Source organism: Dipodomys ordii, unplaced genomic scaffold (genome assembly GCF_000151885.1).
Source record: "Dipodomys ordii isolate 6190 unplaced genomic scaffold, Dord_2.0 Scaffold73, whole genome shotgun sequence".
Classification (NCBI taxonomy): domain Eukaryota; kingdom Metazoa; phylum Chordata; class Mammalia; order Rodentia; family Heteromyidae; genus Dipodomys; species Dipodomys ordii.
Window position 1 is genome coordinate 10101452 of NW_012267289.1, and position 22941 is coordinate 10124392.

General features: G+C 39.7%; 2 protein-coding genes across 3 annotated transcripts in view; both read left to right on the top strand.

Moving 5' to 3' along the window:
• Positions 1 to 13342, top strand: part of LOC105991449 (cell cycle control protein 50C-like) — a 39444-nt gene extending 26102 nt beyond the window's left edge. Inside the window, 2 exon segments of the mRNA XM_013024091.1 lie at positions 12898 to 13042; positions 13145 to 13342. Coding sequence (XP_012879545.1) covers positions 12898 to 13042; positions 13145 to 13342 — 343 coding nt within the window.
• Tbc1d23 (TBC1 domain family, member 23) overlaps positions 13162 to 22941 on the top strand; it is a 52271-nt gene continuing 42491 nt past the window's right edge. For both annotated transcript variants that reach the window (XM_013024150.1, XM_013024149.1), the window contains exon 1: positions 13162 to 13412. In XM_013024150.1, the coding sequence (XP_012879604.1) occupies positions 13360 to 13412 (53 nt within the window). In that variant the 5' untranslated portion in view covers positions 13162 to 13359. The remainder of the gene's footprint in view (positions 13413 to 22941) is intronic.

Here is a 22941-nt window from a genome sequence, read left to right on the forward strand (position 1 = left end):
AGATATGTACATATCTGTCCCCACTAACCCAGGAGCTACTTAAAATCAGAGTTTCACTTTTATTTATCTCTGATTTTTTTCTCATTGCTGAGTGGATACAGCTGACCCTGAACAATGTGTTTGAACTTCTTCAGTCCAGTTATATGCAGAGTTTGTGTAGACTTGTGGCAACTTGAAAAAAAAATTACAGACAAATCCTGTGGACTAGAAGTACAGGGAAAAATGCAAAAAAGTAGATGATAGTCTAATTTATCATTTAAAGCCAAGGGGTTATGGTCTGCATCACCAGAGTGAGGAGAAAGATGACAATGGCTCATAGAATTCCAACCACGTCATCATTTTTGTCAGATCACAAGCATTCACCCGGTCTGCTAGTAATCAGAGCCATTGTGAGTATACTCATTTCCCCTTCCTATTTTCTATCCAACATTTCTCTTATTCTCAACCAAACAAAAACAAAAGAAACACCTTTGTAGAAACATTCAAAGCCAGATGTAAAGAAAGTTAGGCAGCTGACATAAAAGAAATAAGATGAATTCTGTTTCTTGTGTTTGGGTTACTGACTTTGCATAGGAAATTAGATTTTCATTTAAAGTGAGCCTATTTGTTGAATGCTAAATTTTCCTGGCCTGTGGTACACAATTGAGCCTCTCCAGGTTCTACAAATGGAGAGGAATGTGCCTGTTTGCAAGACCAAAGGATGTAATTAACATTTTTGAGAAACACTCAAGTGAAATTAAGAACCTTTAATTGAGTCTGGCTATTGGATTAACTTGTTCTAACAAGGCGGTAGCTTAATCAAGGCCACCCCAGAGGGTAGCCACAGTCTGAGGGAAAGAAGCAAGTAGTAAAAGGGCATTTTACAATTTTACCTTCCAGTAACCTGAAATTACTCTGAAACAAAACAGTAATAATCTGAAACTGAAAAAAAGAACTTTGCATCTTAAGATGTATGGTTTATGAAATTATTTTATATATCTGAAATCTCAAATGGAGAAAATTCTATGTAATGTCAGGATGCACCACCCAATGTCTCCTAATGATCTGTGGTAGGTTAACCAAGTCAACTGTTTTTGAACAATTGTTTGGCAGTATCTGTGAAAGCCAAGCATGCATACAAGCTGTTCTACATCTACCCCCAATAGAAATGAGTGGATTTGTTCTCAAAAACTCCAAAAGCCAGAAGGGAAAACTATTCAAAGGCCAATTCACAGGGGAAAATGATAAATTGATGGTGGCATTTGTCACAAAACTGAATATGGTACAATAACGAAAAATGATAGTAAATAATCGCACATATCATATGGATGAATCCCCAAAACAATATTCAGGGAACGAAGCCAAGTATTGAAAAGTACATTTATGCACTCCTTCCAATGGATGAAGTAATTAAGGCTCTTTTTTTTTTTTTTTTTGTCTGTCATGGGCTTGAACTCTGAGCCTGGGTACTGTCCCTTAAGCTCTTCAGCTCAAGGCTAGTGCTCTATCACTTGAGCCACAGCACCACTTCTGGTTTTCTGGTAGTTTTATTGGAGATTGGAGTCTCATGGACTTTCCTGCCCAGGCTGGCTTTGAATCGTGATCCTCAGCTCTCAGCTTCCTGAGTTGCTAGGGTCACAGGCATGAGCCACCAGTGCCCGGCTATAATTAAGATTCTTAATTGTGAAACTAGCCTACGCAAAAGAAGCTTAATGGCTTAGGTAACTCACATAAGTGTAAGGAGAAGGGTTATTTCTTGGGTATGACTGAAGGCAGGGCTCGATGGGATGATTTCAGGAATGTACCAGCTGAGTCTGCCTCTTCATCACTTGTTTCTGTGTAATCCTGACTTAGTCCTATGACATCTTGTCTCTCATCATGTGGCAGGTGATGCCAGGCTAGTAATTTTGCAGTTCTAGATCATTATAGCAGGAAGCAGTCTTCCAAACAATTCTAAAGGGATAGGCCTAGGAAAGTCCCATTGCTCCTTCTGCAGTAATTACTGTGGTCCATGGAGATAAGACAATCTGATTGGTCATCTTGAGTCATTGTACCTACCCTGTCATTGTATCTACCCTTACAGTTCAGAAGGGGAAAGGAACTGGTTGGGGGAGAAACAGCTAAGTAATACCCTTTACAGATAGACTTTAATATTGTTTCGTTGTTGATATTGGTGATGCTGGGAATTAATCAGGGGCTTTGCACATGCTGGGCTAGCCCAATATCATTTCAGTATTCTGATGATATATTCAAAGATATACCACTAATTCCCATAGGATTATTCCCTTATGAAAAAAAATTCCTTAAATAACAGACATATATCAACAAGGATCACCCATTATGGTGATGATGGTAGTGGTGGTTCTTTTTCTTCTTCATTTTCCATCACATCTCCAAGTGTTGGTATGGTGGCTCTCACTTGTAATCCTAACCAGTTGGGAAGCACATATTGGTAGAATTGCAGTTCCAGGCCAAACCAGGTGAATTTAGGAAGATTCCATCTCAGCCAATAAAAAACTGGGCATGGTGGCATGTACCTGTCATCCCAGATATGTGAGAAATGTAAATAGAAGCAGAGTCCATGTTGAGTCATGCTTCTAACCCCTCCCCCTTTTCTTCTGTGTTACTCTCTTCCCATTCTTCACTTGGTTTTTTGACAACTGATCCTCATACTTGCTAGGTAGGTGTTCTACCACTTAAGTCATACCTATAAGCCCCTTTTATGAGTTGGTTATTTTTGAGGTAGGATCTCGCTTTATGCACAGGCTAGCCTGGAATACCATCCTCCTATTTGTGCTTCCTTTCATCACTGGGGTTGATGGGGCCTAGGAATTGTGCTTCTCCTGTGGCTGCGATAGCTGGGGTAAGAGGAGCATACCCAGCCATGGCTTGGGATGGAATCCTGCCAACTTTTTTATTTTGCTTGGGCAGGCCTCTACTTCAATCTTCCCGATCTTTGCCGCCTAAGTAGCTAGGATTGCAGGCTTGAGCTAACCTGTTAAACCTTTCATAATTCTAACGCCATCTCACCATCTACTTCCAAAAGAACTCACCTATACAATTTTAAGGCCTGTCACACACATTATTTTTATCTTTAAAATAAACCAGATGGTAGAGATGAGTATCTATTCTCTTCACAAATGGAAAACTAAAATGCAGACACTTATGTCTAGGTTTATACAACAATGTTTACCTAAGGAGCATGTACAAAGCTTCTTCCGACCCTTTTCTTTAGCCTAACTTCTTTACCTTGAGGATGTTAAAAGAATAATGTGTGACAAGAAAAAGGGCTAAAGAAAGCCACACGGGGGCATCTTGTAGAATTGGCATGAGGATGAAAGGTAAAAACATCATAAAAGAGAGAACAGAAATAGCAATTTCGTCTGAGTATTCTATTTGGGGCCAAAAGAAACCCTATAAGTTATTTAAAAAATGTGTATTCCACTTCCATTTTAATAATTCCTTCTGTGCAGGTTGAAGTCAATGTTAGTAAAATTATTATTATTATTGTTATTTGTCAGTCGTGGGGCTTGAACTCTGGGCTTGGGCGCTGTCCCTCAGCTCTTCAGCTCAAGGCAAGCACTCTACCACTTGAGCCAGAGCACTACTTCCGGTTTTCTAGTGTTTTATTGGAGATAAGAGTCTCAAGGACTTTCCTGCCCAGGCTGGCTTTGAACCTCGGTCCTCAGATCTCAGCCTCCTGAGTAGCTAGAATTACAGGCATGAGACACCAGCGCCCGGCCAGTAAAACTATTTCTGATTTTGCCATCAGTGAATCACAAAACAGGCAAATAGCTTTCACATCCAAAGGAAATATTACACCCCCCCCCCTTTTAAAACCATAATCAAGGTAATTAGAGTTTCTTCGTTGAAGTCTAATGATCCTTACATTTCCTTCTTTTTTCTTTGAGAAAAAAAGTAATTCACAAAAACAAAATTATGGTCTTTAAATAAAACTTGGAAATTATAGAAAAGAATACAATATAGAAAAATATGACAATGAATTGTCATCCAAAATGCTGCTGATGTTAATATTTTGGCTTTAGATATTTTTAGGATCACTACTTGCGCATATTCAGTTGAATCTTCAATCTCTTTTCTATCACTAACACCGCATCATATTCTACACTATGGCTGGAAGTTCTGACTATACTTCAACCCAGGAAATTTATGCAACTAAGAGGTTCAGAAGTCAATATCCATCTCCTAAACTTCAAGAACAATTTTTTCATTTACATTTTTTTAAGTTTTTAAATTTAATTTTTATTAGCAAAAAATTAAATAATTAGCATTTATTTGATGTGCAGGGGCTTTATATTATAACATCATCAGCATGAATTTGTAATATGAAACCTCACAGTGTTACACCTTAAAAACAATTCTTCTGAATTTATTTATTTACTTATTTACTTATTTTGTCTGTCATGGGGCTGGAACTCACTATATGGGCATTGTCCCAAAGCTTTTTGCTCAGGGCTAGCACTCTACCACTTTAAGCCTCAGCTCCACTTCAGGGTTTCTGGTGGTTAATTAGAGATAAGAGTCTCATGGACTTTCCTGCCTGAGTTGGGTCCTCAGATCTCAGCCTAATGAGTAGCCAGGATTATAGGCTGTGAGTCACCAGTGCTGGCTCTGTGTTGATTTTTGTCACTAAGTGCTTAGCTACTACTTTTGTAGGCATTGACACAAGGGAACTTCTGTCAGGTGACCTGAATGAGTTTGGTCAATGAGTGGCATTTAAGGGACAGCATAAGACCATGCAGTACTAACTGTCTCACTTCTGAGTTAAGTTTTGAAGCCAGATTAAGCTAGACTTAATTCATAAAATAATTTGGGCGTCTATGGGCACTCCAGACCTAACGAAAACGATTAAGATTTTGAACAAGAACCATGTCAGGCTGTCTTGGCCTACTGGTGGATGAGTCACCTCAGGAAAGAATACATTTGCTTCAAGTTCACTGTTGAGACAGTGGCTCTCTTTCCTCTTTAAATTACTCATGCAGTCACATGTGACTGGCAGGGATTAGTACTTGCTAACATAATACAATTTGCTTTTATATCACACAAAATTTACAAAGGTAAGTGGGGCACGCTAGTGCACACACATAATCTCAGCAACTCAGGAAGCTGAGATTATGAGTTTGAAGCCAGCTTGGGCTCTATAGCAAGACACTGACCCCTCAACCCCAAACCACAAATATAGCCAAACCATAGAAATAGTTTCCTGATCCCAGTGGTTCCCTCTTGTCATCTTAGATACTCAGGAAGCCAAGATGAGAGAATTGTTGTTCAAAGTCAGCTTGGGTAGAAAAGCCCACAAGATTCCATCTCTAATCAACCAGCAAAATGCAGGACTGGAGACATGGCTCAGCAAAAATACCAAGCAAGAGTTTAAGACCTGGTGCTTGGGTTAAGAGTCCAAGGTTTTTTATTTTTTTATTCACTATTTTAAAATTTTCAAAATGACAGCAAGGAGAGGAACATGACACCAGAATGACACAATTAATGAAAACAGCTGGTAAAACACTACAGACATTTGTGGACTGCTTTTAATAAAAAGCAGTCTTCCTTACATTATTTCCCAAGTTGTCCCTGGCAAGTCCCTGAGTGTTTTAAGGGACAGAGGATCCTGGCAGCCAAATTGCTCCCACAGCCCAGCACAGGAGTTACACGAGTGCCACCTAGTGTCACCTGTAAGAGAAGAAAGCACCCCACAAATACCAAATCAATCCACCCACCTCATCTGGGGAAATAAAGACCCTGAGGAGAGCAGAGGCGCTTAAACTGGGGCACAACTCTGTCAGGTTTGTGACCAAGCCAGAAGTAGGGACCAGATGCTTGGATTCGGAATCTCCTCAACTGGTGTTAGCCTTGAGGATTTGGGAGTCAGGAATCTTCACTGCTGGACTGTGCCAGAAAGTTAAACCTAAATTTCCTGGGGCCTTTTGTTCCCCATATATTATACTCTTGAAATGATATTTGTTTGTTATGAAAGTCTTTGAGACACATGAATGACAGAGTGGGAACCTAGCTAGCTCCCCATGGTCATTGATCTGCTCCTCTTCATGAACAACTGTTCCTAAACTAGCTGTACAAGTATCAGATTAGGTCCTACAACCAGGTGCTATGAACCAAAATCATCAGGGCCCTGTCTCAGTTTCTTCAACTTTTTAGAGCTTGAATGAACTAGTCTGATGCCCTTGTAAGGCCAAGTTGTAGAGAATGTTCCAACGGGACCAGTCAAGCTTTAACTTTGAGAAGTTGGGAGTACTCCTCCATTCTCCAGATAAGAGCTTCAGCTTCAATCTTACTCTAAGCTATTGATTCTCAATGCTTCCTGCATATTAGAATTGCCTGAGGAACTGTAAACCACAAGGTCAAAAGCCTGACTTGAACCAGCAGAATTAGTATCTCTGGGGATGAATTTCTCACATTTGTGGTCTTTTTTTTTTTTTCTCTTCGGATTTTGTTTTTTAAATGAGTGCAATTTTTCTGATGCTCAGAGGATTGAAAGACACAATGGTGAGCTGAGCTTGTGCTAAGTAAAAGAGTAGAGGTAAAAGTAGGAGAGGTAGGAGGTAAATTCATTCTTTCTAGGGTCTCAAACAGAGCTTTGTCTATACTAAAATGACTAACAACCTCCTACTCTTTTTGTGTGCCGGTAGCAGGGCTTGACATCTCTGCCCGCCTCACCTCAGCTTTTCTCATGCTTTTCCTCCTCTGAAATTGTAAACAACTCTTGGCAGCTCCTCTTGTGTGGTCATGGAATCACGCAGCAGTTCCTTAACTGTTTTGCTTAGTATTGGCTTACCTTTACCAGTTGGGACATAGCTCCATTTCCAGCTTTTTGGTTGGTAATTGGATGGAAGCATCTCACAGACTTTGCTGTCCAAGCTGGCTTCAAACATGGAACCTGAGATCTTAGACTCCTGAGTAGCTAAGATTACAGGTATAAGCTACTAACACCCTACAAACAAAACTACTACTGAAAGAAACTTGTCCAAAGTGAGATAGTATGATGATATGAGACATTCACCACGTACAAATGATTCTAGGATCACCCTACAGGAGCTTAATGGGAAGTTGGAATTCTTTCATAGAGATAGGGCAAATGAGAGAAGGATTTGGGGCAGATTTTAATTTTAGAAACATTTACACCACAAAGCACAAGTTCAAAAATGAAAGAGCTAAGCAAGTAACAAATGTGTAGATTGGAGTCTGGTCTAAAGTGCTGGGCAATTTGGAAGAGATTAACTGAAAACTGTAAGTAAATTCAAGTGATTAAAAAAAATAGGCTGGGAATGTGGCTTAATGGTAGAGTGCTTGTCTTGTATGCATGAAGTCCTGGGTTTGATTCCTCAGTATCACATAAACAGAAAAAGCTGGAAGTGGTGCTGTGGCTCCTGTGGTAGAGTGCTACCCTTGAGCAAAAGAAGTTCAGGGACAGTTCCCAGGCCCTGAATTAAAGTCCCAAGGCTGTCGAAAACAAAACAAAACTTCTAATAAATTGACTCTACAGGCTGTATGTCTGGATTCCTGGAATCCAGGAATGTTTTGACTGTATGTGGAATAGAGGGGAAGGAAGTAAGACTCATTAAGGAAGTCCTTTATATAAAATATAATGAGGAACGAGAACAAGAGGAAAGCTTCAGGAGTAAAGGGGAAGAACTCAACTTAATATTTAGGGCAGCAAAAATTCCTAGGAGGAAGAAAAACATTAGAATATTGCCTAAGTGTCCAGTTGAAGACTCTTCAACTCTGTAGAAATGGCAAACAGAACCTAGGGGATAGACAGACATACTGAGTTTGGCTTTGAAAATCCTGAGCTGAGCTCTGAGTGTTTGGTGAGTCACCCAGGAGATGGCTAGAATCTCCGATGCAGAATGCAAAGGGAAACCCGGGGTTGTAAATACAGATAGAGGAGTCCTTGGTTTTTTAACAGTAGGAAGTTGTTATTGGTCAGGGGAAAAAAAAAGCAAAATTATAGTGAAGAGAGTCTTTACCTAAACTTTTAACCCTTTGGAATTTGTGGCCATATGTTTTCCTGCAAATTTGAAATATATAAAAATCATAGTACTAAGCTGTCCAGAATACAAGTTCAACAGAAACGAATATCAAAGCCATAATGTTTTGTTCTAATTTTAGAAATCTGACTCCTGTCATCTCTGCACTATCTTCCTTTTCTACTCTATTTAATGAGCTAGAGAACTACACAAAGGCTTGAATGGCCAAACAAAAAAACAAAACAAAAAGCCCCACAGGGTTTTCTAAGAGATTAGCTGTTACTGTGAGGCTGCATTAACTACGACACCTTCTTTATTATACAAGTAACCTTGCTCAAGGCCTTGGTCCATATCACCTGTGCCTTCTTTATGCTCAACCACCTCTGAAATTGTAAACAACTCTTAGTGAGCCTTGTCACCTGGGCTCTGAGTCATACTGAATTTTGTATTGTTTAAGAATGACCACCATTTCTAAGATGTTTTGGGTATGTTACTACATGAAAATGTAGGGCTTGTTATATAACAAATTCATTTTTCTTTCTACAGATATTATGTGAGGGCTTCAGAATTCTAAATGTTTCCAGGATTTTTCCTATTTTCTTACAAGGACAAACATTTTCAAAATTATTGAGTATTATTTGTAACTTTAAAATCCCATCAGGCTTTGCATTTCAAAACCTTTTAAACCACTGAAGGCTGTAATTTAATTTAATGATGAAAAGAACAGAGTTAATTCTCATTCACATACAGCGAGTGAACAGTTGGCAGTAATTTCAACATCTGCTTTTAATTCACTTAAATGTGTTGAGAAAACAGTGATTAAAAGGGCCGGAAACCATAATATTTTTCCATTATCCTACCAGTAGTTATCTTTGCTAATTAAAGTTGACTCTTTAATACGTTATATAGATGGAGCCAGATAAACATTTGGATAGAGATCCACAGATTTTTGAGTTTAGGATGTATAATGTCAGCGCCTAGTTCATCATTTCTTCATTCCAAATTTGTTCCCCAATATTCAAGGCAAAAGGCTCTTATTGCAGTTGAGGCAATTCTGGATGGAATACAAAAATGAAAGGAGCAACTAATAGCACCTAGAGTCACCAATAGAAATCTTGTAATTAAAGAGAAGGACAATTAAAGAGAAGAACACACCGGCAGATTATCTCATAATGAAATTTCTCACTTTTGTAAAGGGTTTTTGATTTTTGTTGTTGTTGTTTGCTGCAAGCAGAGGCCAACCACTCAAATGCCATAAATATATAACAACATAAATATTTTACAATCCAGGTAAATGGGTGGATCTTGAGTATTTTTAAAGCACAAAAAATATTCAGAAAGCCACATCTATAAAAACTGAAGACAAATAGAAAATGATCTGTGGTTATTTCAACATCTTTGTCATCTTTGGAAGACAGGTATGTTGGAGGAAAATGCAAACAAACCAGATTTAGAGTAAAAGGAAGGGCTAAGATCAGCAGATTTAGCAACCTTAAAGACCTACATTACCTCAGCATCCTGGGCACCAACGGATCCAGGTGTTTTGTTTGTGTCTTTTCCAAAGACAAGCAAGCTGTGGAAAATGCCCAGGCAGAACAGAAGATAAACAAAAAGGAACTCTGGGCAGGGAATGGAGGGGGTGATGGGGGGCAGGGGAGGGAGGGAAGCGAAGGAAGGGGTGACATTGTCCAGAAAGAAATATACTCATTACCTGACTTATGGAATGGCAACCCCTCTGTACAACGCTTTAATAATAACAATAACATTATATTTTAAAATAATAAAAAATGTTTTAAAAAAGAAAGGCTATGAGCAGGAGACTTACCTACATCAAGTAGTAGCTCAGCAGCCTGGACATTAACAACTAAACATAAAGATCATAGTGAGCCAGTGGAACCTGTTCAAGAAACAAAAAATCGCAGGCATACGCACTTCCTAGCACTTGACTTCACAGAGAGATTCTTAGAATTATCATTGGAGGAGAGAGGATGTCGCCATGAATATCATGATCTCAAACATGAATATCATGATCTCAAACATGAATATCATGATCTCAAACTGAATACTGAAAACAGAATAGGGAGAAGAACCAAAGATACAAATACCCTTGAAGATATCAACAAAAATTACAGGTGAGATCTCCTAGTATACATTAATATGCTATTGACCCTATCTAAGTCTGGATATGTAAATTGCAAAGACCAATGCAAAATGTTCCAAAATTATTAAGAATTTCGTGGTGGCAACAACAAAGCAGTAGAGCAAACACATGGCTTGTGTAAACATGGGATTTTCCGATATTGAAAAGGTAGCATGCCTGAAAAACTGGCTCTGAATCTATTAAAAGAGAATAGAAATTTTGACCTTTTGCAGAATTAAAAACAACTTGAAAATGTCAAGTGACATAGATGTACACATAAAGACATCTGCATTTGACAGTACTGAGCTTTGTATTTAGGTTCCCAAGATTGGTAAACAGGCACTCTTGTCACTTAAGCCAAGCCCCCAGCTCTCAAGTGATGTAGTTTAACAGGATATTATTGCTGTTGTTGTTGGTGGTGGTGGTGGTAGTAGTGGTGGTTATGGGGCATGAACTCTGGGCCTGGGCGCTGTCCCTCAGCTCTTCAGCCCGAGGCTAGCGCTCTACCACTTGAACCACGGTACCACTTCCAGTTTTCTGGTGGTTTATTGGAAATAAGAGTTTCATGGACTTTTCTCTCCGGGCTGGCTTTGAACTGCGATCCTCAGATCTCAGCCTCCTGAGCAGCTAGGATTGATTACATGTGTGAGCCACCAGCGCCTGGCCACAATATTATTTTGACTGCATAGACTATGAAAATCACTACTGTTATTACACACAAAATTAATTTCAATTGATAATTAGAATCATCTTAACTAATGAACACCTTAAGCCTTTTTCTTTTTATTATTTTTTTGAGAAGCATCTGAAAATCTGCTGGCAATAACTGTGAAGGAATTTGGCGGAGGTTCTGAGTTTTGGATGACAAATTGACCTATAGTCACATACTTTATTCTTACCAATCATGAGCATCAAAAGCTTTATTTCATGTAAAAAGCAATTTTCCTTATGAAGAACTGAACATCAAACAGGGACCATGGATTTTGCAGTGACATTTTTTAGCTAATAAACATTTTTATTGTTATTATAAAGATGATATGCAAACAATCTTTAAGTCTTAAAGTCTCAAAGATTTTAAATAGCAAAGTATAGATTCCATATAGTATATCTATGTAGCCACTTCTTAATAAATACAACATTGAATATTTAAGCCCTTATCATAGACAATGTCTATAGTCTCAGCTACTAGGGAGGCTGAGGCAAGAAGATTGAGCCCAGAATTGATGCCAGCCTGGAATCAAGGCCAGCCTGAGTTTCATACCTCTAAGAAAAAATTGTTTTTACTTGACTATTTTCTTCCCACTCAAATCCTATTCCCAAATCTTCTATATATCAACCCCATATTTTAGCACATTATGTATCTTACACCAAATACAAATGGCATCATCTGTTCGGAATTGTTTTGCTTAGCTCATCGTTTGGGATGGTGGGGTGTCACGTAGGAATAAGGACACCAACTTGAAAGGAACTCAGAAAGGCAATTTACTTCTGCAGAAGGGTGTGTCATCAGCCCCAAACCTGGCAAGTGAGCAGCAGGTCCTGCCCCTCTGCTCACATTGGTTGAGCTCAAGTTCACTATTAGCAAAAGGATATGGTTTAGTTAGCAGGATGTAACCAAAATCCAATGAGCTTCTAATAGAGATGTTTTAATTCAGGTGCAGCAGGGAAAGGATATAACCAAAGTGTAATTAACAAGAGCCAAAGCACCTTGCTAAAGCAGGAACTTTTTAGAAAGCAGTTCTCACAGGATTGACAGGAAGGAAGCAAACTACTTGGATAGATAAACTACAGTAACACCAAAATTTTCATATTTATCCCATTATGAAGTAGGACTGTCCTACTTCTGCTTCTGAATTTTGAATTTGGACTTGATCTTTCAGGGTGTTAGAAGACTGTGTGAACTCAGGGTGCTGACTCTGAGATTTGTGCTTAAGGCTAACACTTTACCACTTGAGCTGCAGCTCTACTTCCTGCTTTTTGATAGTTAATTAGAGATAAAACTCTCAACAGACTTTCTGCTGGGGCTGACTTCAAACTGTGATCCTCAGATCCCAGCCTTCTGAGTTGCTGGGAATATAGGCGTGTACCACTGGCGCCAGATTTTGAAGGCATAAAAAAGGAAGTATCCTGCGATTTTCCACAATCCCCAAGACATAGTCCAACACTCAGTCAGTCATTAGCCATACAGCGACTGTCCCCCACTACGGCAGCAGTAGGGAACAGTACGGGATCCAAACAGCTCAGGGAATTTTAAAGGCCACTCACAGGTGGCTAAGATTGCACAGCTTTTGAGCAAGCAAGCTGTCTACAGAAGCAGGATCTTCAATTTCAGCACAAAGTTTGCAAACAGTTTCACAGTGTCGGCACATTTTGACCCTGCTTTTTTTTTTTTTGTCGGTCGTGGGTCTTGAACTCTGGGCCTGGGCGCTGTCCCTCAGCTCTTCAGCTCAAGGCGAGCGCTCTACCACTTGAGCCACAGCGCCACCGGTTTTCTAGTGGTTAATTGGAGATCAGAGTCTCATTGTCTTTCCTGCCCAGACGGGCTTTGGACCGCGATCCTCAGATCTCAGCTTCCGGAGTGGCTGACAGTTGTGAGCCACCGGCGCCGGGGCCTGCTTGTCTCTGATGTCCTACTTAAGCTTTTCGCCCCCTTCATCCGCCCCCCCCCCTCGCTCCGCTTCCCCCAGTTCTACAGTCTGGTTTTACGCTCCGGGTAAAAGGCTAGAACACAGTTTTCTTTCCTATTCCGTTGAGTTATAAGTATCAAATACTCAGACGTAAAGAAGATACCCCTGTGAGCATCCCTCCATTCCCCGCCCCGCCCCCAGCTCCACCGCCAGGGATCTCAGCTCTCTACGTGGGAAGGACGACGCTAAGCGGACGCCAAGCAGCGATTTCCCACGCTCACAGAGCCTCGCGCGTGAGACGCGCTTTCCTCCAATCACGCCACAGCCACTCTGCTAGCTGGGCCCCGCGGCATCCTGGGATTTGTAGTCTTTTAAAGATGAACAGCTCCCCTTAGACCACGCCTCTAGCGCCAGACACCGCCTTTTCACCCTCGGGACGTCGTGACGTCACGGCGTCGCATTCCTCCCGTTCCCTTGACCCCGCCCTGTTTCTTTCCCACTGTGGGAACCTCACTGCCCGACTTCCGAAGACCTTTTACGACGTTGGGTCTCACAGTCGTTCTCGGCGCCAGACCCACTTTCCGGCAAAGTGACGTGGACGTCAACAGCAATGGCGGAAGGAGAAGAGGTCCTGCCACTGCCGACGTCGGGCGGCGACGGCTGGTGAGTGAGAGCCTAGGATTGGCTCCCCTGGCCCCATGCTCTTCCTCCCCAGCACCCTGCGGCTCTGCGGGGCAGCGGCTGGCGCCGGCCCGGAACGGAGCCCCGGTCCCCGGCGAGGTGCGGCGTCCTGCCCCGCCCCCTGCCCGCGGGCTCCCAGCCGCCCCGCCCTCGGGGCTGTGCTGCGGGCGCCGGGGCTGGACGCGCCGGGGCTGGACGCGCCGGGAGAGGGGTGCTGTGCAGCAGCCAGGCCCCAGCCCAGCACTCCGCCTCCGTCCGCCGGGCCAGCGAGCGAGCGGAGGAGGCTGCCTTCGGGACTGGGTCGGCTGGGCACTTAGAGGAGTAGGCAGGTTGAGAAGGAAGTTCCTTGGACGTAGATCAGAGATCCTGGTATTACCATTTGAAGACTTCTTGAACTTGTCCCAGCCCTGCGACCTTTATCTGAGGGTTCAAAGATAACACCCAGAAATACCCTTCCACACTGATGATATTCCTCCTCCTTCTCCTTCTTCTCCTCCTCCTTATCCCTCCCTCCCTCCTTCCTTCCAAAAACAAACTCTCGCTTCCAACTGTTTTCTTTCCGATATTTGTCTCTGGTGTAAGTTTGCCTTATCCCTTCCTACCACTTTCCTTACAGCTTGATTTCATAGCTTTGAATGCAGTGTGGAACTTTGTTCTTGACGCTCCCAAGCCTTTGCATGCTTACCTGATTTGTTCCCGGAGTTATGGGAAGGACCTCCAGTAATCTCTTGGTAGGCATTACTCACCCAGTCTTACTAATCTTACGCTCCTACATTGAATTCGTTTCTATTCGCAGTACAGTGTCCCCTACTTCATGTGTTTATTAATACGAAATTTTTACAATTGATCTAAATGTTGACGTTATGGGCTTGTTCATATTACATGTTCATTGACACTTCTGTTTACCACAAATAAACACCAAACAATATAAAGCAGTGGTAGACCTCTACTTTAGTGTGGAAAGAAAAGAAAAATTCACCTTAACTGCCAGATATCAAACATTATATTAGTGAAGTACACTCCAAGGTGTAGGAGAAGAACTAATCATGACCTAGATATGGTTTCTTCAGTTTGGTTATATTTTACTTGGAGGACTGACAGGTACACTTTGTAATACTATAAAATTAATCTTATTCTTTGGGAGTGTGAATATTATTAAGTTCCACATGGATTCATGGGAAAAACTTCAGGGAAGCATTGGTGATTGAAATGGAACTTGAAGAAAAGGTGCAAGCTGTTCTAAAGAAATAAAATGTGAGTCATGTATATAACTTAGATTTTTTCTGATAGCCTCACCAAAAGCAAATAAAAAGAAAGTTGAAATTATTTCCAATCATCACTTTGTTTAAGCTAATATATCCAACATGTAATTTTGAACATAAAATCATTGTTAAAAAATAATTTCTGCCCAGCGCTGGTGGCTCATGACTGTAATCCTAGTTACTCAGGAGGCTGAGATCTGAGGATCGCAGTTCAAAGCCAGCCCGGGCAGGAAAGTCAGTGAAACTGATCTCCCAATTAACCATCCAGAAAGCCGGAAGTGGCAGTGCTCAAGTGGTAGAGGGCTTGCCTTGAGCTTAAGAGCTCAGGGACAGCACCAAGGCCCAGAGTTCAAGCCTCATGACTTACCCTTCCCACCCCCCAAAAAAATTCTTCCTCATTTTTAATCCAGTTCCTTGAAATCTGGTGTATATCTTACATTTAGCCTTCATTTCATTTTGGTCTAGCCACATGTCAAATGTTGACTATTGCACATGGCTGATGATTAAAATATTCATTAGGGCAGTAACAGGAATGATTTATTTATAGAGTTAATAACAAATTGCATGACTGAAGACAAGTTGCAGAAAAATAGGTCTGGGAAAATCATAGACAAGTTTTTTTGTTTTGTTTTTAACTTTATGCTGCTGGGGTTTAAAAAAGTTCTTAAGGGATTATAGAATTCCTTTTAAAAAATGAGTGTTTCATGTAATCCTAGCTGATCAGATGATTGACATCTGACTATTGAGGATGGAAGCTATTCTGGGCAGAAAAAAATGGCTCAAGTTGTAGAGTGCTAACTCTGAGTGAAAAAGCCAAGCAAGAGCACATGTCCCTGAGTTCAAGCTCTATTCTCCCCTCCCCTCCCCCAACAGAGTGATGTCAACATTGCAGAACTTTCCAGAAAGTGACATGGATGGTTATAGCATGCATACTGCAGTTTTGGAAGACAATTATATATTTCCTGTAGTCAACTGATTGAGGTGCATTTAGGCAAAATGTTTCTCAAGCTAACCTGTTTTAAGAAAGTTTTTTGATTAGGATGCTTAGGTGTATCTAGTACTAGACAAGGGACCTGGAGTGAATGGTTATTAGAGGTAGCATTTATTCTTTTCTAGGGTTATTTTTATCTTTGATGTGGCTTCCCACACCTGCTTATTTTACTTTTGTGATTGGAAGAATCTTACATACTCTGTTGGGATTTTGTTTTCCCTTTATTTTCTTGTAATTTTTCTTTTTCTGTCCTTCTCATCAGTTTACCAGGTAGGAAACTTACTAGATATAGGAAAGACCTTGGGATTGAAGCCATAGACTCAGTAAAACCTCTTTTCTTATAGTACTTAGTGAATGAATTGTTAAATAATTGTGACACTTTTAGTTTTATAAAAAGAGTAACTGTCACATTTTTAATTTTGACCAGTGGAAAGTTTTCTAAAATGTATTCTCTTACCACCTATCAAAAGCTCATCTTAATGACCAAGGATCATTCATTTTACAAATGGAAGTGTACTAGAATAAAACTAGGTCCCTGCCCTCCAGGAATTTATGATCTAGTTAGATGAGGCATGTTTTTGACAGTTGATTACTTTTGTGCTACTATAGTACAGCGTGACCCTTAGCTCTGTTTTTAGTCAGATACGGTAGATTGTTGCTATGTTGAATGAGCCTACAGTGAATTCAGTGTTTATAATTTTTCCCTGTTTTTTTTTCTGTTGTTAGTGCTATGTTCCAATTTGTTTAAACTAGATAAACTTTGTTAAAAGTCTATGTTTGGGCTGGGGACATGGATTAAGTTTTGGAGCACCTGCTGAACAAGCGTGAGGCCCTAAGTTCAAACTCCATCACCCCCTTCCCCCAAATGTATGTACATCCTTTTTTATTTTAATATTAGTGTGGCCTCAGGACCTTAAGCTTGGTCTACATCTTGAGTCATGCCCCTATTGCTTCAAGCTTTGCCCAGGGCTAGCCTTGGTCCCCAGTCCTAACTCTGCTTCCCAAGTAGCTCTCATTACAGAGGTGATCCACTATGCCTGGTTTGTATACATTCCTAATAGACTCAGGATGAGGTTTGAGAATCTTAAACACACCTGGATTCTTAGATTATTACTTTTACTAGCTCTCAATTATCTTCTAAATCAGTGATTTCCAAAACTTACATGTGCTTTGGAATTGCCTGGATTTCTTTTTAAAATGCAGATTCAGTTTCAGAAGATTTTGCGTGAGATCTGAGATTCTGTATTTCTGACTAGGTCTTCTGCTGATTTATGGACCACACTTCAGTTAGCAAGGTATGGGGTGATGTATATCTCACGATGAATACTTTATATTTTATGTTTTATTACTTATGTAATAATTTTATAATTTACACGACTTATCATTGCTCTTCAAACAGTGAACTTCTCAAGGGCAGTGCCTGATAGATAGGTGGCTCAAGAAATGTTGCGTGAATATATGCATGAATGAGTACAGACTTGAACAGCTATATGTAGTAGCATGGTAAGCTGTCATTCCATATAGAATTCCTGACTTCTATACTTTGATTTTTTTCCCTCCCTGTCTTCCTCCTTTTTGTTTTCTGTTTTGGCAGTACTGGGGTTTGAACTTACAGCCTTGCTCTTGGTGGCAGATACTTTACTGTCATATTGTGAGCTCTCAGCTTTGTGTTTTGTTTTATTGTGTTTCATGCTGGTTCTAGCACTTGAATTCAGGGCATCATGCTGAGGCACAGCTCTACTTCTAGCCTCTTGCAGGTTAGTTGGAGATAGGAGTTTCAGCAGAAGTGGCATGGTGACTCAAATGGTAGAGGGCTAGTCTGGAGCCAAAGAAGCTCAGGGACAATACCCAGGCCCAGAGTTCAAGCCCCAGGCCTAGGGGAAAAAAAGTTAACAAAAAGTTGGGTTGGGATATAGCTCAGTAGCAAAGCACTTGCCTAGCAAGTACAATATCCTGGGTTTGATCCCCAGTACAAAAAAAAAAAAAAAAAAGGAAAGGAAGGAAGGACAAAACAAAATAAAGAATTTCAGAGGTTTGTCTGCCATGCTGGCTTCAAGCCTCAATCCTCACATTTCATCTTTCTGAGGAGCTAGGATTACAAGCATGAGCCACCAGTACTCAGCTTTTATTTCAATGTTTTTGTGAGCTGTCTAACTGCTGTCGAGTGTAGTACTAATGTTTAATAGAAAACCAGGTTGATCAGAAATTCCCTAAGCTTGCTACCTTTCTGGAACTTCTATCTATCTATCTATCTATCTATCTATCTATCTATCTATCTATCTATCTATCTATCTATCTATCTACCTACCTACCTACCTACCTCCTACCTATCTATCTATCTATCTGCAGAGTTTCACTGTGTAGTTCAGGCTGACCTGGTACTATGTGTAGTCTAGGCTGGCCACAAATTTGTCACCTTCCTTTGTCAGCTCTCCAAATACTGGGACTACAGGTCTGTAACACCACATGTACCACTAAGCTTGGTGTTAATAGGTTCTTTTTTTTACATTTTGTACATTTTGTAATAGTAGCTCAAGGCCCCCACTTTACAAGTATTAAAATATGAGAAAAGATCTGCAGTGTCACTTATTGCTATTTTAGATGTGACTGGTAAGTTATTATGTTTATTATGAAAGAGAATTTTTAGGAGGTTGTTGGTAGCTTGTGAGACTGGGAAGGCTAGATATTACCTTAGGCAAAACTAAAGAGCCATGTGAGGTGGCATGCTTCTGTAGTACCTGCTCCCTAGGAGGCTGAGGTGGAAGGATCACTTGAGCTCAGAAGGTTGAGGCCACCTTGGACACCATAGAAGCTGCTGTTGATGATGATGATGATGATTGATGAAGAAGAGGAGGAGCAGCAGCAACTATGTCATATATGCCAATCATATGCCACTTACATGTCATATGTCAGTATATGCCATATATGTCAGGAGCATAATTTATACGCAACTTGCCATGTCATGTATGTCATGTGTCATGCAGTATGTCACATATGCTACTAATATGCTGCATGTGTCATACATGTCATGTATGTCATTCATGCCACTTATATGTCATTTATGTTATAATGCAATCATGCCATATATGCCATGCATATAATTCATATGTCATTTTTGGCACATATGCCATGGATGCCACTTAATCCACACATGTCATTTATGTCATGTATATGATCTAGGGCACTTGTATCATTTATGTCATATGTCAGATACATATATCATGTCAGATATGTCACCTGTGCATTTATGTCATGCATGCCATTTATGTCATATTCATATGCCACTTGTCATTTATGTACCATGTGTGTCATTCATGTCACTCATGTCATATACCATGCTTGTGTCATACATGCTTTATATATGTCATGCCCCCAATTTTGCCACATGTCATGTAAATGACATACACATGTAAATGACATTCATGTCCTAGCCATACATGTAACTTGTATCATCTATGATACATGTCAATCACATGCCACATGTCGTTTATGTCACATGCCATGTGTCATATATGTCGCACATAGCATTTGTCATGTCATTCATGTCGTTTATGACACATATGCAATATATGCCACACAGGCCATTCATGTCATGTGTCATCTACAGTATGTCATTTACATGTCATATGTTTCATCTGTATGTCATATTCCAGGTGTGACATGTCAATATGCCAGGTGTGTCATTTATATGCCACACATGTTATGCATGTCATTTATATGTTAAGTATGTCATGCATGTGTCACACGTGTCATTTATGTAACATCTGTGGAGATGGTGATCTGAGGATTGAGATTTGAAGCCAGCCCTGGCAGGAAAATCTGTGAGACTTTTATAGCCAATTAACTGCCAAAAAGCTGGAAGTGGAGCTGTGGCTCAGTGATAGCACGCTAGCCTTGAGCAAAAAAGCTAAGGGAAATCATCCAGGCCCTGAGTTCAAACCCGAATATTGGCACAAAAACTATAATCAGAGGGCAAACAAAAAGAAGTTGAAGAGAACTTATAAGAAAAAAACTGGAGAGCTTAGTATTTTATCAGTACTATTTACATTAAAGACTTAATTTTAATGCAGATTTTATAGTCTTTAAGGTAATTCCAAAATATTTACGTCTCATATTTTGCCTCTGGTAGGGTTTTTTTTTTTGTTTGTTTGCTTTTTGTTTTTGGTTGGTCGTGGAGCTTGAACTCTAGGCCTGGGTACTGTCCTTGACCTCTTCAGCTCATGGCTAGCGCTCTACCACTTGAGCCACAGCGCCACTTCTGATTTTCTGATGGTTTATTGGAGATAAGAGTCTCACGGACTTTGCTGTCCAGGCTGGCTTTGAGCCGAGATCCTCAGATCTGAGCCTGCTGAGTAACTAGGATTATAGGCGTGAGCCACCAGTACCTGGCTGTCTCTGGTAGTTTTAATAGCAACAATAAGGTTAGTAATTGGATTTTTCATGCAAAAGAAATACATTTTAATTAATTCATATAGACACATACACTCATTTGCACTGAGAATATAAGTGAATTTTTTTGTATAAATTTAGTGAGACAATTGAGTTAAATATGCTGTAATATACAGCCAATGAGGAGGAGTATTCTGAACAGAATTGATAAAATAGGCTTGACAAAGTATTTCTGTTGCATAGTGCTGAAATGTGGATTCTACTTGGTATAAACCAAAGACAATGCCTTTCTTTATGTATCAAGAAACAAAATAGTTGAGCAAAGCATTTGTAGTTCAGAAAACATTTGCTGAATACTGGTTATATTCAAGCTGTGTAAGGTGTTAGATAATAATAGAAACAGTTTTAAAATCAGAACTGTGCAGTGTAGTGGTTTGTTTGGGCACTTATATTTTTTTAATCATTTTGGCAGAAGGAATACTACATGAAGATACCTTCAGAAGATACCTAAATACTACTTGTTTTGCAAGTTACATGTTCTAGTTGAAAAGACTAGGATTGTAGTACAGTTTGAAAAGGGTCTGTGTGCAGAGGCCACATATTATGTGATTCCATTTATATGAAATGTCCAGCTAGGTAAAGATATAGAGACTCGAGATGAATGAATATTTGCCAGGAAGGGAACAAGAGGACTGGTTTCTGAGGAGTAATAGGGAATGATTAATATTGGCATCAGTTTTTTATATATATGGAAAAAATAGTAGGGGATTAAGTCTTGGTTTTATCTTCTGTTTGGTGACAGTATCTACACTTAAACGATTTCCACAAGTCTCAAAATTATGGAAAAATATTTTTAGAGCGTAGCTGAGAAAAAGACAGTTTACAAAAGTTTACTTGTATTTACAAGTGGGAGATATTTTACAGATTTTTAGTTTTAGGAACACAATGTGTGGAATCTAGTTTGTTATTTATTTAAATATAATTTTATTATTATTAAAGTGTTGTACAGAGGTGTTAACATTTCATAAGTAATGAGTATATTTCTTTTTTTTAAATCTAATCTTTTTTTTTTTTTAGTGGAGGATAGGGGTGGGGGTGGGTTTCTGGGGCTTGAACTCAGGGTCTGGATGCTGTCCCAGAGCTTTTTTTTTGGTCAAGGTTAGCACTCTTACCAGTTTGAGCCACAACTCCACTTCCAGTTTTCTGATGGTTAATTGGAGGTTAATTGGAGATCTGAGGATTACAGATGTGAGCCACCAGCCCAGTCCTGATCTTTTAAATCACACTTTTCCATATGATTCAACGTGATTTATTCAGAAAAAAACCCCCAAAATTTTAGTTGAATTTGTTAATGCTAGAACTACTTGGAAATGCATATTAAATTTGGTAGTGATTGGAAATTTACACTTTTTCCTCAACATTGTACAAATACTCCATATGTTACTCACCATTTGGTTGAGGAAACAAAATCTAATTAAGTTATTGCTATGAGTATAAACATGAACTAACTCCATATAAATCTAATTGCATTGTTTGCTTAGATGTAATTATAATGCAGCTTGGGATCCTAAGTTAGATAATTCTATGACAAAGTATCAAATTAGGGGAATGTCTGGAAGATTAAATTTGAAGCAACCTGTGATATTTATTATACTAATATATGTTTCAGTGATGATTGACATAACCTGTGGTATTCTAATATATGAAACATTCAAAGTCACAGAACAACGAGGGAGGTGGGCTTCTCTTTTCTACCTGCAGAACCCTCCTAGTTACTCAGGAGACTAAGATCTGAGGATTGCAGTTCAAAGCCATACTGGGCAGGAAAGTCCATGAAACTCTTATCTCCAATAAACCACCAGAAAACCGGAAGTGACGCTGTAGCTCAAGTGGTAGAGTGCTCGCCTTGATCTGAAGAGCCGAGGGACAGTGCCCAGGCCCAGAGTTCAAGCCCTATGACCGACAAATAAAAAAACAAAAAACTCTGTTTGCTTTACTTTTTACTTTCTGAGCAAAGGAAATCATTACTTGTTTTACATACTTACTAGAATACATGAGCAGGCCTGTATTTTTCTATTTTAAGACCTGTTTCAATATCTAGTATATTCATATCAGCCTTAGCTTGTAAGGTCAGTAACATAATCTTGAACTGAGAAATATATATCATATCCATTTATATCCGCATGCATTTGCTTCTGTGCATTAAAATTGTTAGTATTGCTTGTCCAAAAGTGAATAGTTGGTCTAGGGGGAAAAATTCTATGTGAGACATGAGTGCTGTATAGAGTTCCTATCTCTGCTGACTCTTCCATGAAGTGTTTTTACATGAAAATTGTGGTTTTCAGTTCTTGCGATTTTTTCAAGCACATTTGTAATGTGGAAGATCTTTAGCTGAACCTTTGCCTTGCTCAGAGCGCATATTTTTAATTATTTAGGTTTGTGAGCAGTATCTTTTACTATATAAGGCATAGAGGTGTAGCACTTTCTGGTCTCTGTAGGAGTTCTTCTTGCTCATGGTTGTACTGCTGGAGATCACAGTTTGTGGTTCCCTTGAGGACAACATCAAAGAACTCAACAACAGCTGTATCAACAAGATGTTCCTGTCCATTATTGTGATTTAAAAACTACTTTGGGGTTTGGGCATTTTTTTTTTTGCCCTCTCCTTCCCCCTCCCCCCCCACAGGCTTTGTTGTCTGGAATAGTAAGGGATTTGACAAAGTTAACTTTAAAAAGAATGTAAAGTTTTTGTACTGAAAAGTGGAAAAATTCTAGTTTACTTGTTTGTTATTTTTAGTTCTTCATTTCAGTCAAACTTTTGATCATAAGTGATGAGATGCTAGTGAATTTTTTTCAGCTACAAACTGAGCTT